Below are 13877 nucleotides of genomic sequence, written 5' to 3'. Positions count from 1 at the left end.
CACACTCACACACTACACACTCACACCCACACTACACACACTACACACCACACACTCACACACTACACACTCACACCCACACACTACACACTCACACACTACACACACTCACACACTACACACTACACACACTCACACCCACACACTACACACACACCCACGCACTACACACACAAAAAAGACAAAGATCCCCCATATAGCCTGTAACAGACTGTGGGGGCAAGTGCTGTTAGCGAGCACCTATGAAGGCCGGAATGGTACACGAGGGGGTGGGTGGCCAGCACCACGCCCGACCGCCTTTGTCTCCCTAGTGGCGATGTTTACACACCGCACCAGGTACTCATTTGAGGCTGAGTCGACCTAGGGGAGACCCGGGACCGGTTCAGATAATCGTCACTGGTGTTGGCCGTGAGCGGGAATCGAACCCAGGTCGCCAGGTTCATAGCGCAGCGTAGCGCTAACCGCTACACTATCGCTACCCACTACACACACTACACAGTCACACCCACACACTACACACACCCACACACTACACACTCACACCCACACACTACAGACTCACACCCACACACTACACACTCACACACTACACACTCACACCCAAACACTACACACTCACACACTACACACACTACACACTCTCACCCACACACTACACACACTACACACCCACACACTACACACTCACACCCACACACAATACACACTAAACACTCACACCCACACACTAAACACACACTACACACCCACACACTACACACTCACACCCACACACTCACACACTAGACACTCACACCCTCACACCCACACACTAAACACTCACACCCACACACTAAACACACACTACACACCCACACACTACACACTCACACCCACACACTCACACACTAGACACTCACACCCTCACACTCACACACTACACACTCACACCCACACACTAGACACTTTACACACTCACACCCACACACTACACACACTACACACTCACCCACTACACACTCTAAACACTCACACCCACACACTACACACCCACACACTACACACTCACACACTACACACTCACACACTACACACACTAAACAACAACAACCGCCATTCGCCACTAAGTGGCGGTGATGTCACCACGACGCTTGTGCCAGGCCATGTGCACCTTGAGGCCACGTGAAGTGTCGAACGCCCGCTGGCAGGAGGTCACGGGGCAGACCCAGGTGCCACGGGTCGACTGACTGAGATGACTGGCTGATGCACCACCTGTGCCCCCTACTTTGCCAACCTGCTGTGCTTTAGCCACCCGGCGCTCCGCTCGTTGTTGTGAGCGTCGCTCCTCCGCCCTCCGTTGTTTTTGGAGGGCGACTGCCTCCAACTGCCCAGTAGCGTCCTTCACGTGCCTCCTCCACAGAGGCCGATCTTGACACCGCTGGTACCAGTCATCGGCAAGTCCACTCAGCTCCACGTCCTCCTGTACCACGTCACTCCATCTCTTCTCTAGCCACTACACACTCACACCCACACACTCACAGAGTCGGGAATGCTATTGCCAATAAACTGCAACTTGAATCGCTACCAATGAGATCTTCTCTCAAAACTGCTCTAGAGGAATTTTGATTTAAAGCTTTCGTGACTGCAGTAATTCATATTCTTAGCTCTTTCGGAAAAGTCACGTTGAAGGGAAACAATAAAATATATTATTGTTTTTATATATATTTATTATTTTATTGTTTCCCTTCAACGTGACTTTACCGAAAGAGCTAAGAATATGCTCTAGAGGAGTTGTACACCCCTAGCTGCCACTTCTATTCATTGGCGTAAAATAAAATAAAATGTTTCGCTCCGGATGACGCTGCAAAGTATTATCTGTATTTTGATTTAGCGTGCTGATCTTAAAGGTGCATTGAAAATTTGATACTCTGACCGATGCTTCTGTTGTTGTGGAGTAACTCATGCAGCCAGCTATGGCTCTACAATTTGGTGTTACATGTTATTTATGTAGTTTATTGTAAAAATTCGGTCACAGTCCTTGTGATCACTGTTACGTTGCAATTATGGCTTTATTTTTTGGTGATTTGGAAAAGTTTTTTGGTTTGGACATGTTTGTTTTGTTGTAGTACAGAGTTAGACTGATGGCCTTAATCTAAGTTTTTGTGGTTGTTGTTGTTGTTTGACTTGCATCCCACTGGGATTTTTTTGCACACAGCGTTGGTGTACGGTGCTTTTGTCAGGAATATTTTGCTGTTTTTTTCCATGGATTTTCTGTTTGCACAGTCACATAGTCACTTTAAGATGTTTTTTTTGTTCGTGTTTTTGTTTGTTGTGGTTGCACCCGATTCAAGAGCCGAATGGCTCACAGGGCAATACCAAAATAAACTGAAACTGAACTGAACCCACACACTACACACTCACACCCACACTACACACCCACACACTACACACTCACACCGACACTACACACTCACACCCACACACTACACACTCACACCCACACTACACACTCACACCCACACACTACACACTCACACCCACACTACACACTCACACCCACACACTACACACTCTACACACTCACACTCACACACTACACACTCACACCCACACACTAGACACTCTACACACTCACACCCACACTCTACACCCACACACTAGACACCCACACTCACACACTAGACACTCTACACACTCACACCCACACACACTACACACTCACACCTACACACTAAACACACCCACACACTAGACACACTACACACCCACACACTACACACTCTACACACTCACACCCACACAATAAACACTCATACCCACACCAACACTCTAAACACACTAAACACTCACACCCGCACAGTAAACACAAACATCCTTCACCCAAATCTGACCTCTCTCGCACCACGCCCTGCCCCCAACTCACACCACCACCACCACGATGCCATCACCACCCGCCCCTGATCCTCGTCCCAGCTTCCCATCACCCACCACCAAATCCAGCCCCTGTTCATCTTCCATCCCCCACTCCGTCTCCTCCCCGTGTATGATCCTTTGTCCCCGTCTCCCCATATATCCATCTCTCACACCGCCGTGTTCCCATCGTTTCTCGCACCCCCGTCTCCTCCACCTGTCTCCTACGCGTGTCTCCCCCCGCCACCCCCACCGGTGGCCACATCTCCTCCACGTCCCTCTCCTCCATCTCCTCCACGTATCTCCCACCCCCAGCTCCTCCACGTATCTCCCACCCCCCAGCTCCTCCACGTATCTCCCACCCCCCCAGCTCCTCCACGTATCTCCAACCCCCCCAGCTCCTCCACGTGTCTCTCTCCCCTCTCTCCTCCACGTGTCTCTTTCCCATCTCCTCCACGTGTCTCTTTCCCATCTCCTCCACGTGTCTCTCCAAAAGTCTCTCTCCCCCATTGTGTCTCCATCTCCCCAACGTGTACCCCTCCTCCCACCCCCCTCTGTGTCCATCTCCTCCACCGTCACCGCCCATCTCCTGCATCTCCTGCACGTGCCCCCCCACCCTCAACACCCCCGCCCCCCTCATCGCGTCCCTCCCACCTCGCCATCTCCCCGCACCCACAACCCGCTTGTCCCCCCCATCTCCTCCACGCGCCTCTCCCAATTTGCGCATCTCTCCATCTCCCCCTTCTCCGGTCGTCTCTCCGCCGCGTTCGCTGCGAGACACCGGCGCGGCACGAAGCCATGAACGTCTCCGCGGCGACCTCAGGCGCGTCCCCCCCCTTCCTCCCCCTTGTGCCACCGGACGAGACCCCCGTGCCGCCGTGGTGCCTTGCCGCCCTGTGCGTCGCCTGCGCCCTGTCCCTGCTGGGCTCCGCGCTGCTGCTGGGCACGTACGCCGCGTGGCCCTCCCTGCGCACCCCGGCGCGCCGCCTCCTGGCGTCGCTCGCCGCGGCGGACGCCCTCACGTCCGTCGCCTACCTGTACGGCGCGTTGCGGCAGTTCCACGGCGACTCGTGGGACTGCGCGCTCCAGGGAGCGATGTCCTCCGTCGCCAATTCGGCGTCGTTCTTCCTCACCGTGGCCATCGCGCTCCACCTGCACGTGACCATCGTGCGCGGCGATCTTCGGATGGCCGAGCGCATGCACGTGTGGCTGCACGTCGTCAGGTGAGTTTGGACGGGGTGTGTGGTGGGGAGGAAGATGGAGAGGAGAATGGAGAGGCCGAGGAGAAGAGGGACCGCTGTTTATTTGTTTTAAATTTGATTTGGCCAGTGGGTGAGGTCACACTGAGTTACGTAGCTATTTTTTTTAAAGAAGCAACCTGTGGCGATCGCAAATGACAGCCCAACCAAGTGGCGGATCATCATCATCATCATCATCGTGTGGACATTTGGAGCAGCCAAATATTCTGTAAGCGCGTGACGTTGATCCTAAATGTAGAGTGGTGGGGGGGGGGGGGTAACCGGAGGACCCGGAGAAAATCCACGCGACCACGATGAAGTAGAGCGAGAGAATGACACGCAAACTCTGAAAATACGGCAACGGGCATCTTCAGGTTCGGGATCGAACCCCACGGCCTCCTGCATACCAGGTGAGAGGGAGATAACATCTCGCCACGGCGACTTGGGAGAACCCGCTGGGAGCCTTGAGACTTGCTGAGGCTTTCCTGGGTCCGACGAGCGGAATGGCGACGTGAAGAAGAAGAAGATGATGAAGCGGGAAAGAAGAATGTTCGTCGTGACCAGCTAGGCGTGGCGTGTTACCATGTTTGCAACTCGCTGTGGTGGTTGTGATGGCCGGGCGTGGAGGCTAGCGGGGTAGCTGACTGCGCTCAGAATCACAGCCACAGCTGAGTTCGAGTCCCGCTCACGGCCACCAACACCGGTGACGCGCTCATCTGAACCGCTCCTGGGCACCTCCCCCCCCCCCTCCTACGTCGACTCAGCCTCAAATGAGTACCTGCTGCGGTGTGTAGTAAACATCGACACTGGGAAGACAAAGGCGGCCGGACGTGGTGCTGGTCACCCACCCCTCCTTGTGTGCCGTACCGGCCATTCTGTGAAGGCTACACGGGGAATTGTGGTGGTGGTGGGGGGGATTTTTGTCTTTGCTGGTTGTGGCTGGTGAATGTTCGCTGTTGTGGTCACCAATTGTTGTGGTTCTGGTTGCGCTTTGTGAGTAGTATGGTTTGTTGTGATCGTCGTGCCGAGCCACGCTTACCCGTGGCCCCCTACCCAGGCCACGTTTCCCCGTGGTCCAGCACGGGTAGGGGGAAGTTAGTGGAAACAAAGAGGGCGGCACGGCTCGGAATGAGCGGCAGGGAGAGAGGGGGAGGGGCGTAGAAGGAACGACCGGGCCACGATGGTTGATGGTGATGATGAGAGGAGTAGTGGTGATGATGAGAGAGTAGTGGTGATGATGATGGGAGGGTGCTGCTGCTGATGATGATGACGATGATGAGAGGGTGATGGTGATGATGACCATGATGAGAGGGTGATGGTGATGATGACCATGATGAGAGGGTGATGGTGATGATGATGGAAGGGTGGTGGTAATGGTGAGCGTGATGGCGATAATGAGAGGGGGTAATGATGATGATGGGAGGGTAGTGCTGATGGTGAGAGGGGGGTGGTGATGGTTGGTTGTGTGGTGGTGGTAGTGATGGTTCTTAATGATGATCAGGGTGATGGTGAAGATGGGAGGGTGCTGGTGGTGGTGGTGATGAGAGGGTGCTGGTGATTGTTGATTTTGTGGTGATAGTTCTGGTTCTTGATGATGATGATGGTGGTTGTTGGTGTCAGCTGGCTAGTACCCCTGGTGTCCACCTCGCTGGCAATGGCGCTTGGCCACCTGGGCTACGACGGCTCGGCCGTGTCCGTGGGCTGGTGCTGGGTGCGCATCGACACCTCGGGCGCCCTCCTCTGGATGCTGCTCACGGGGAAACTCTGGGAGCTCCTCGCCTACACGGCGCTACCTGTGCTGTACCTGCACACCACGTGCCACATCCGCAAAGTGGTAAGCGCACGGCTCACCTGTACGCACGGCTCACCTGTACGCACGGCTCACCTGTACCCACGGCTCACCTGTACGCACGGCTCACCTGTACGCACGGCTCACCTGGCTCACCTGTACGCACGGCTCACCTGTACGCACGGCTCACCTGTACGCACGGCTCACCTGTATGCACGGCTCACCTGTACACACACTCTCACCTGCGTCTACACCTGCCAATGCTGCTGATGGATGTCGTGAGAGGCTGGCGACGACGTTTGAGGTGACGTCACTTTTCCGTGTGCCCCCCCCCCCTCTCCTCCCATCTGCAGCGCAAAGACCTCTCTGAGTACCGCTCACTACTGCATTCGGGGGGGCCCCCCGCTCGCGGCGCCGCGGGGGGCCCGGTGACCCGCGGGGGTGTCCCCGCCGGGGGTGTCCCCGCCGGGGGTGGCGGTCCAGGCGGGGACGGGAAGCTGGTGCTCATCCCCGTGGTGTTCGTGGCGCTGCGCGTGTGGAGCACGGTGCGCTTCTTCCTGGCGCTCACGGACTCGCCCGCTCTGCACCACCCTGCACTCGTGCTGCTCCACGTGAGGCGCCCTTGCGCTCGGCACCCTACGCTCAACGCCCTGCAAGGCGCGTTGAGCGTAGGGTGCGGAGTGATGCACTCATCACCCTGCACACAGTGCCCTACGCCCAGCACCCTGCACACAGCGCCCTTTACTCAGCACCCTGCCCTCGTGTGTGGTGGTGCAGGGCGTGGGGAACTCGCTGCAAGGCGCCGCTAACTGTGCGCTCTTTGTGTTCTGCACGCCGCCTGTGAGAGCGCGACTCTTCAGCGCGCTTTGCTGCCGCAGCCGACGCCCCCGCAGGTATGGCCTGGCTCCCTGGTGTGGCCTGGCTCCCTGGTGTGGTCCGGCTCCCTGGTGTGGCCTAGCTCCCTGGTGTGGTCTAACTCCCTGGTGTGGCCTGACTCCCTGGTGTGGACTTGCTCCCTGGTGTGGGCTGGCTCCCTGGTGTGGCCTTGCTCCCTGGTGTAGCCTAGCTCCCTGGTGTGGCCTGTCTCCCTGGTGTGGTCTGTCTCCCTGGTGTGGCCTGTCTCCCTGGTGTGGCCTAGCTCCCTGGTGTGGCCTGTCTGCCTGGTGTGGTCTGACTCCCTGGTGTGGCCTGTCTCCCTGGTGTGGCCTAACTCCCTGGTGTGGTCTAGCTCCCTGGTGTGGCCTGTCTGCTTGGTGTGGCCTGACCCCTGGTGTGGCCTGGCTCCCTGGTGTGGCCTTGCTCCCTGGTGTGCCCTGGCTCCCTGGTGTGGCCTTGCTCCCTGGTGTGGCCTAGCTCCCTGGTGTGGCTTGTCTCCCTGGTTTGGCCTGTCTCCCTGGTGTGGTCTGTCTCGCTGGTGTGGCCTGACTCCCTGGTGTGGTCTGACTCCCTGGTGTGGCCTGACTCCCTGGTGTGGCCTGACTCCCTGGTGTGGCCTGTCTCCCTGGTGTGGCCTACCTCCCTGGTGTGGCCTGACTCCCTGGTGTGGTCTGACTCCCTGGTGTGGCCAGTATCCCTGGTGTGGCCTAACTCCCTGGTGTGGTCAGCCTCCCTGGTGTGGTCTATCTCCCTGGTGTGGCCTGTCTGCTTGGTGTGGCCTGACTCCCTGGTGTGGCCTGGCTCCCTGGTGTGGTCTGACTCCCTGGTGTGGCCTGTCTCCCTGGTGTGGCCTGTCTCCCTGGTGTGGCTAACTCCCTGGTGTGGTCTAACTCCCTGGTGTGGCCTGGCTCCCTGGTGTGGCCTGGCTCCCTGGTGTGGACTAACTCCCTGGTGTGGCCTACCTCCCTGGTGTGGCCTAACTCCCTGGTGTTGTCTGACTCCCTGGTGTGGTCTGTCTCCCTAGTGTGGCCTGTCTCCTTGGTGTGGTCTAACTCCCTGGTGTGGCCTAGCTCCCTAGTGTGGTCTGACTCCCTGGTGTGGCCAGTCTCCCTGGTGTGGCCTAACTCCCTGGTGTGGTCAGCCTCCCTGGTGTGGTCTATCTCCCTGGTGTGGCCTGTCTGCTTGGTGTGGTCTGACTCCCTGGTGTGGCCTGACTCCCTGGTGTGGTCTATCTCCCTGGTGTGGCCTGGCTCCCTGGTGTGGCCAGGCTCCCTGGTGTGATCTGACTCCCTGGTGTGGCCTGTCTCCCTGGTGTGGTCTGTCTCCCTGGTGTGGCTAACTCCCTGGTGTTGTCTAACTCCCTGGTGTGGCCTGCCTCCCTGGTGTGGCCTGCCTCCCTGGTGTGGCCTGCCTCCCTGGTGTGGTCTGTCTCCCTGGTGTGGTCTGTCTCCCTAGTGTGGCCTGTCTCCTTGGTGTGGTCTAACTCCCTGGTGTGGCCTAGCTCCCTGGTGTGGTCTGACTCCCTGGTGTGGGCCCCGTCTCCCTGGTGTGGCCTGACTCCCTGGTGTGGCCAGGCTCCCTGGTGTGGCGTGGCTCCCTGGTGTGGCCAGGCTCCCTGGTGTGGCCTGACTCCCTGGTGTGGCCCGGCTCCCTGGTGTGGCCCGGCTCCCTAGTGTGGCCCGCTCCCTTGTGTGGCCTAGCTCCCTGGTGTGGCCTAGCTCCCTGGTGTGGCCTGGCTCCCTGGTGTGGTCTAGCTCCCTGGTGTGGCCTGACTCCCTGGTGTGACCTGGCTCAATGGTGTAGCTTGAGTCCCTGGTGTGGCCGTACCCTCCCTGGTGTGTTCCACCCTCCCTGGTGTGGCCCCCCCTCCCTGGTGTGGCCGTACCCTCCCTGGGGTGTTCCACCCTCGCTGGTGTGGCCCCCCCTCCCTGGCATGTTCTCTCGTCCCTGGTGTGACTTTACCCTCCCTGGCGTGGCCTCCCATTCCTGGTGTGGCCTCCCGTCCCTGGTGTGGCCTTTCCCCCTTATATGTTCCACCCACCCTGGTGTGGCCTTTCCCCTTCCCTGGTGTGGCCTTTCACCTCCCTGGTGTGGCCTAACAAAAACCCACCCTGGTGTGGCCCGGCAAAAACCCTCCCTGGTGTGGCCCGGCAAAAACCCTCCCTGGTGTGGTTCTGTGTGTGAGGCGGTTGATGTTGGGCTGTGAAGAGATGAGTGGACAACTCCTGACCCCCCTCCCCCACACACCCCCTGTGGGTCCCTGCTCCCCCTGCGTCCTCTCGTCCACCCAGGAGTCGCCATTTGGTGGAGGAGATCAGCGGCTGAGAAAGGGAATCCAGAGGGATCCAGAGACTCAACGATCTGGTTGGCGCTGTAAGACTGGCCCCTGCCAATGTATCAATCATCGTACACTCAGGAACACCTCGCCGAGTCTCAGACACACCAAAAAGACAGCGGTACCCCCCCCCCTCCCCTCCTCAGTTTGAGGCTCAGTCGACCCCCTATAGGGGAGGCACAGGATCTGGTTCAGATAATCGTCACTGGTGTTGGTGACCGTGAGTGGGAATCGAACTCGGGTCGCTGGGTTCAGAGTGCACTACTGTCACGCATAGATACAACACACACACTCACGAAGACAAAGATTCCCTGTATCGTCTGGAACAGGCTGTTGGGCAAAGTGCTGGTTAGCAAGCACCTATGAAACCTGGGACGGCACATGAGGTGGTGGGTGACCAGTACAAACGCCCGACCGCCTTTGTCTCCCTAGTGGTGATGTTCGCACACCACACTAACTGCTACACTGCCGTTCCCGTACACACACGGCGACAACACAGGACTGAAGTGACGTCACTCGAGCGTCTGCAATGACGGTAGTCATTTGTCCGCAGAAGCCTCACCGAGTCTCAAGGCGCTCTGCCAGGAGGGTCTCGCTCCGTCGAGATCTTTGGCCAGTTCCGTGCTGGGCTTGTGTGGAAGGACACAGGAGAAGCGGGAGAAAACCCCAGCATACATCCAAAGGAGATAACACCCACAGATATGCACCGGTAGATTAAAGTGTCCGCATGCTGTCCTTGTACTGCCATCTACCCGGCCAACTCGTAGCCCTGAGTTTTCACCAAATGTGGAGACACTGGCAATGGAGATCTATGAACCTGAAGTTCCTCTTTTATATGATTGTGTGTTTTTTTAGTTTTATACATATCGACCTTTTACACCGATTGTGCTGGTTCCGATATTAAATCGTGAACGCTCACGACTTGAATCTTTGTCGGCTTAAGTGAGAAACCAAACTTGAGTTTGACGGGCAGGATGAGTGGCGGGCGGGCGGGCGGGCAGGATGGGTGGCGGGCGGGCGGGAGGGGATTTGGGAGGGTTTGGGGGGGTTGGGGGGGATGTGGTGAGATGGAAGTCGTAGGGGGACCAGGCCAAGGTCCTGGGCGCGTGCGAACACGCAACGAGGCAGCGACGTCACAGTAGGACGACGCCATTGCTTCGTCGTCGTGTGGCAAGAACGCGTTTTTTTTGCCGGTGGAAGCGAGCGACGGTCCGCGATTGCGTCGCGGTGTGCCGAGGAAGAATTGACGGGGGGTGCCGACCGAGGTTCAAATCGTTGACCCAAGTCATTTGATAGGCCCGATGGAGCGGATATGTGTTCCCACGACACGGTGACGTGCTCGCCAAACTGATCGTTTCCAATTTTGCCAAACGTTGAGCACCGTGTGAGCAAACGATACCTGTAGCCTTCAACACATTTTGACGAAATCGGACGAAATGGGGGCAGCGAACGTGGGACACCACCGAGAGACATGAGACGAGAGACGATTTAGTTTTTTAATGATTTTTTACTCCCCCCCCCCCCCCCCCCCGAGCCCCCGACCTAAAATCGTTGCCAGGATGGTGACAGCACTGCAGGAGGGGAGTCGAAGCGTTCTGACCTCGCTTGGGAGGTTTGTGGCGGTACCAGAAGCCAGACCGTAGAACGGCGAGCGCCGCTAATTGCACTATCCCACCAGACCCGAGACCTGAACCCTAACTCAGATATTCTTTATTGCAAAGGCCTGTGGGTTTTGGACGGCCTTTAGTGCGGCCCCTGACGTGCGGTCCCCCAACAATACACAAGCGTGAAAACACCCCAACAACATCGTGCTGACAACCCCCAATGGTTTCAAACGTGTGGCAGCCCTCACTGATGATATTAGCCCAGCGGAGCCGAGGCTGAGCCACGCTAGCCCAGCAGAGCCTAGGCTGAGCCACGCTAGCCCAGCAGAGCCTGGCCCGAGCCACGCTAGCCCACAGGAGTCGAGGCCGAGCCACGCTAGCCCTGCAGAGCCTGGCCCGAGCCACGCTAGCCCACCAGAGCCTAGGCCGAGCCATGCTAGCCCACTAGAGCCTAGGCTGAGCCATGCTAGCCCACCAGAGCCTGGCCCGAGCCACGCTAGCCCAGCAGATTCTAGCCCGAGCCACGCTAGCTGACAGGAGTCTGGCCCGAGCCACGCTAGCCCAGCAGAGCCTAGGCCGAGCCACGCTAGCCCACTAGAGCCTAGCCCCAGCCACGCTAGCCCAGCAGACTCTGGCCCGAGCCATGCTAGCCCACTTGAGCCTAGGCCGAGCCACGCTAGCCCAGCGGAAACTAGGCCGAACCACGCTAGCCCAGCAGAGCCTAGGCCGAGCTACACTAGGCCAATACAGCCTAGGCCGAGCCACGCTAGCCCAGTAGAGCCTAGGCCGAGCCACGCTAGCCCAGCAGAGGCTAGCCCGAGCCACGCTAGCCCAGCAGAGTCTAGCCCGAGCCACGCTAGCCCAGCGGAAACTAGGCCGAACCACGCTAGCCCACTAGAGCCCAGGCTGAGCCACACTAGCCCAGCAATGCCTAGGCCGAGCCACGCTAGCCCAGCAGAGCCTGGCCCGAGCCACGCTAGCCCAGCAGAGCCTAGGCCGAGCTACGCTAGGCCAATAGAGCCTAGGCCGAGCCACGCTAGCCCAGCAGAGCCTAGGCCGAGCCACGCTAGCCCATTGGAGCCTAGCCTGAGCCATGCTAGCCCAGCAGAGCCTACGCCGAGCCACGCTAGCCCACTAGAGCCTAGCCCGAGCCACGCTAGCCCAGCAGAGGTCTGGCCCGAGCCACGCTAGCCCACTTGAGCCTAGGCCGAGCCACGCTAGCCCTGCGGAAACTAGGCCGAACCACGCTAGCCCAGCAGAGCCTAGGCCGAGCTACGCTAGGCCAATAGAGCCTAGGCCGAGCCACGCTAGCCCAGTAGAGCCTAGGCCGAGCCACGCTAGCCCAGCAGAGGCTAGCCCGAGCCACGCTAGCCCAGCGGAAACTACGCCGAACCACGCTAGCCCACTAGAGCCTAGGCTGAGCCACACTAGCCCAGCAATGCCTAGGCCGAGCCACGCTAGCCCAGCAGAGCCTGGCCCGAGCCACGCTAGCCCAGCAGAGCCTAGGCCGAGCCACGCTAGCTCAGCCCAACCTGCGAGGAGGGTATCCGAGTGCTATCCGTGTGCGCTATGCCCCATGTCTCGTGCTGTTTACGTCGCCATGGTGATGTTTACATTGCGGGTCTGGATATCGTTTTGAGTATTGTGGTTGATTTGTTTTTTTGTACGCTTTCTGAAAATATCGTTCGTGTCCATCCTCGTCAGTTTAACCTTTAACCTCTCCATAACGCATCGCAATTGTAACGTCGTATTCTACTTGGGGGCCGTCCATAAAAGACGTCACGAGATTTTGGACGATTTTTTTACCCCCTCCCCCTTCGTCATACGACGTCACAAAAAGTCAGACCCCCCCCTCAAATATGACGTCACAAAGCTCTGCCCCCCCCCCCCCCCAAAATAAAACATGCTTCAAATCGATTTAAAGCTTTCGTGTCTGCAGGGATTCATATTCTTGGTTCTTTCGGTAAAGTCACGTAGAAGGGAAACAATAAAATAATATTGATATATTTATTATTTTATTGTTTTCCTTCTACGTGACTTTACCGAAAGAACCAAGAATATGCTTCAAATCGCTTTAAACTATTTTCATTGTAGTGCGTATTTAATGTGGCGCTGCACTCTGATGTTGTAGGAGAAAACATTCATTTAAAAGTCTTTAACTAAGTAGAACGTGTTGTCTATATTCATTTAAAGTTGCGCATTTTGATGTGACGTCACATTTCTCAAACCCACCCCCCCAGGTGCATGACATCATTTATGGACAACCCTTGGGTAATAGTGGCTAATAGTGGATGTGTGCATCGCCATGTGCCTGCTGGTAAGGGAAAGATTAGTTCTGATGAGTTTATGACTTAATGCCTTGAAATTCTCCCCTGGATAAGATGGGCGTCAGATTCAAATTCTGAATATTTTTACTGGAGGAATCCGATGAGCTGTAAAGCTCTTATTCACAGATGTCCAATTGAACTCATCGCCCCGCGCCCCGAGATAAGATGTCCGCCAGCTTGATATTGAACTCCCAACACCCCCCACCCCCCAGGTTAGATAGCCACCAGAGTCACATATAACCCCCACCCCCTAGATAAGATATCCGCCAGCTTGACATTTAACTCCGGCCCTTGGCAAGATGTCCACCAGGTTCCCATTGAACCCTCCCCCCATTGCCCCACACCCAGGTAAGATGGTCGCCAGGTTCACATTGACCCCCCCACACACACACAGGTAAGATGGTCGCCAGGTTCACATTGACCCCACACCCAGGTAAGATGGTCGTCAGGTTCACATTGACCCCCCCCCCTTACCCCACACCCAGGTAAGATGGTCGTCAGATTCACATTGACCACCCAACCACACACACCCAGGTAAGATGGTCGCCAGGTTCACATTGAACCCCAACCACACCCAGGTAAGATGGTCGCCAGATTCACATTGACCCCCCCCCCCAACACACACCCAGGTAAGATGGTCGCCAGATTCACATTGACCCCCCCACACACACCCAGGTAAGATGGTCGCCAGGTTCACATTGACCCCCCGGCCCACACCCAGGTAAGATGGTCGCCAGGTTCACATTGAACCCCCCCCCCCACACACACCCAGGTAAGATGGTCGCCAGGTTCACATTGAACCCCCCCACACACACCCAG

General features: G+C 57.4%; 1 protein-coding gene across 2 annotated transcripts; it reads left to right on the top strand.

The window, feature by feature from the left end:
* The first annotated feature begins 3277 nt into the window (after positions 1-3277).
* On the top strand, positions 3278-9253 carry GPR157 (G protein-coupled receptor 157). 2 transcript variants are annotated; one of them, XM_032968376.2, is made up of 5 exons: positions 3278-4112; positions 5748-5961; positions 6270-6461; positions 6694-6809; positions 9084-9253. In XM_032968376.2, exons 1-5 carry the CDS (start codon positions 3688-3690, stop codon positions 9115-9117), a joined length of 981 nt encoding a protein of 326 aa, XP_032824267.2. In that variant the 5' UTR covers positions 3278-3687; the 3' UTR covers positions 9118-9253. The 2 variants fall into 2 exon arrangements, with proteins under 2 accessions (XP_032824267.2, XP_032824266.2); XM_032968375.2 differs by having other exon boundaries at positions 3281-4112; positions 6270-6527.
* The last annotated feature ends 4624 nt before the right edge of the window (positions 9254-13877 follow it).

The sequence above is a fragment of the Petromyzon marinus genome, chromosome 39 (assembly GCF_048934315.1).
Source record: "Petromyzon marinus isolate PM22_M1 ecotype Great Lakes invasive population chromosome 39, UKy_Petmar_22M1.pri1.0, whole genome shotgun sequence".
Taxonomy (NCBI): domain Eukaryota; kingdom Metazoa; phylum Chordata; class Hyperoartia; order Petromyzontiformes; family Petromyzontidae; genus Petromyzon; species Petromyzon marinus.
This window is presented reverse-complemented; position numbering and strand designations above follow the sequence as displayed.

What these genes read in the sequence shown, in the direction of transcription:
- GPR157 (XM_032968375.2), top strand. Translation starts at nt 3,688, where the DNA reads ATGAACGTCTCCGCGGCGACCTCAGGCGCGTCCCCCCCCTTCCTCCCC. An exon ending in CGTGCCACATCCGCAAAGTG is followed by an intron (nt 5,962 to 6,269) that starts GTAAGCGCACGG and finishes TCCCATCTGCAG; the next exon opens with CGCAAAGACCTCTCTGAGTA. An exon ending in CGCAGCCGACGCCCCCGCAG is followed by an intron (nt 6,810 to 9,083) that starts GTATGGCCTGGC and finishes TCGTCCACCCAG; the next exon opens with GAGTCGCCATTTGGTGGAGG.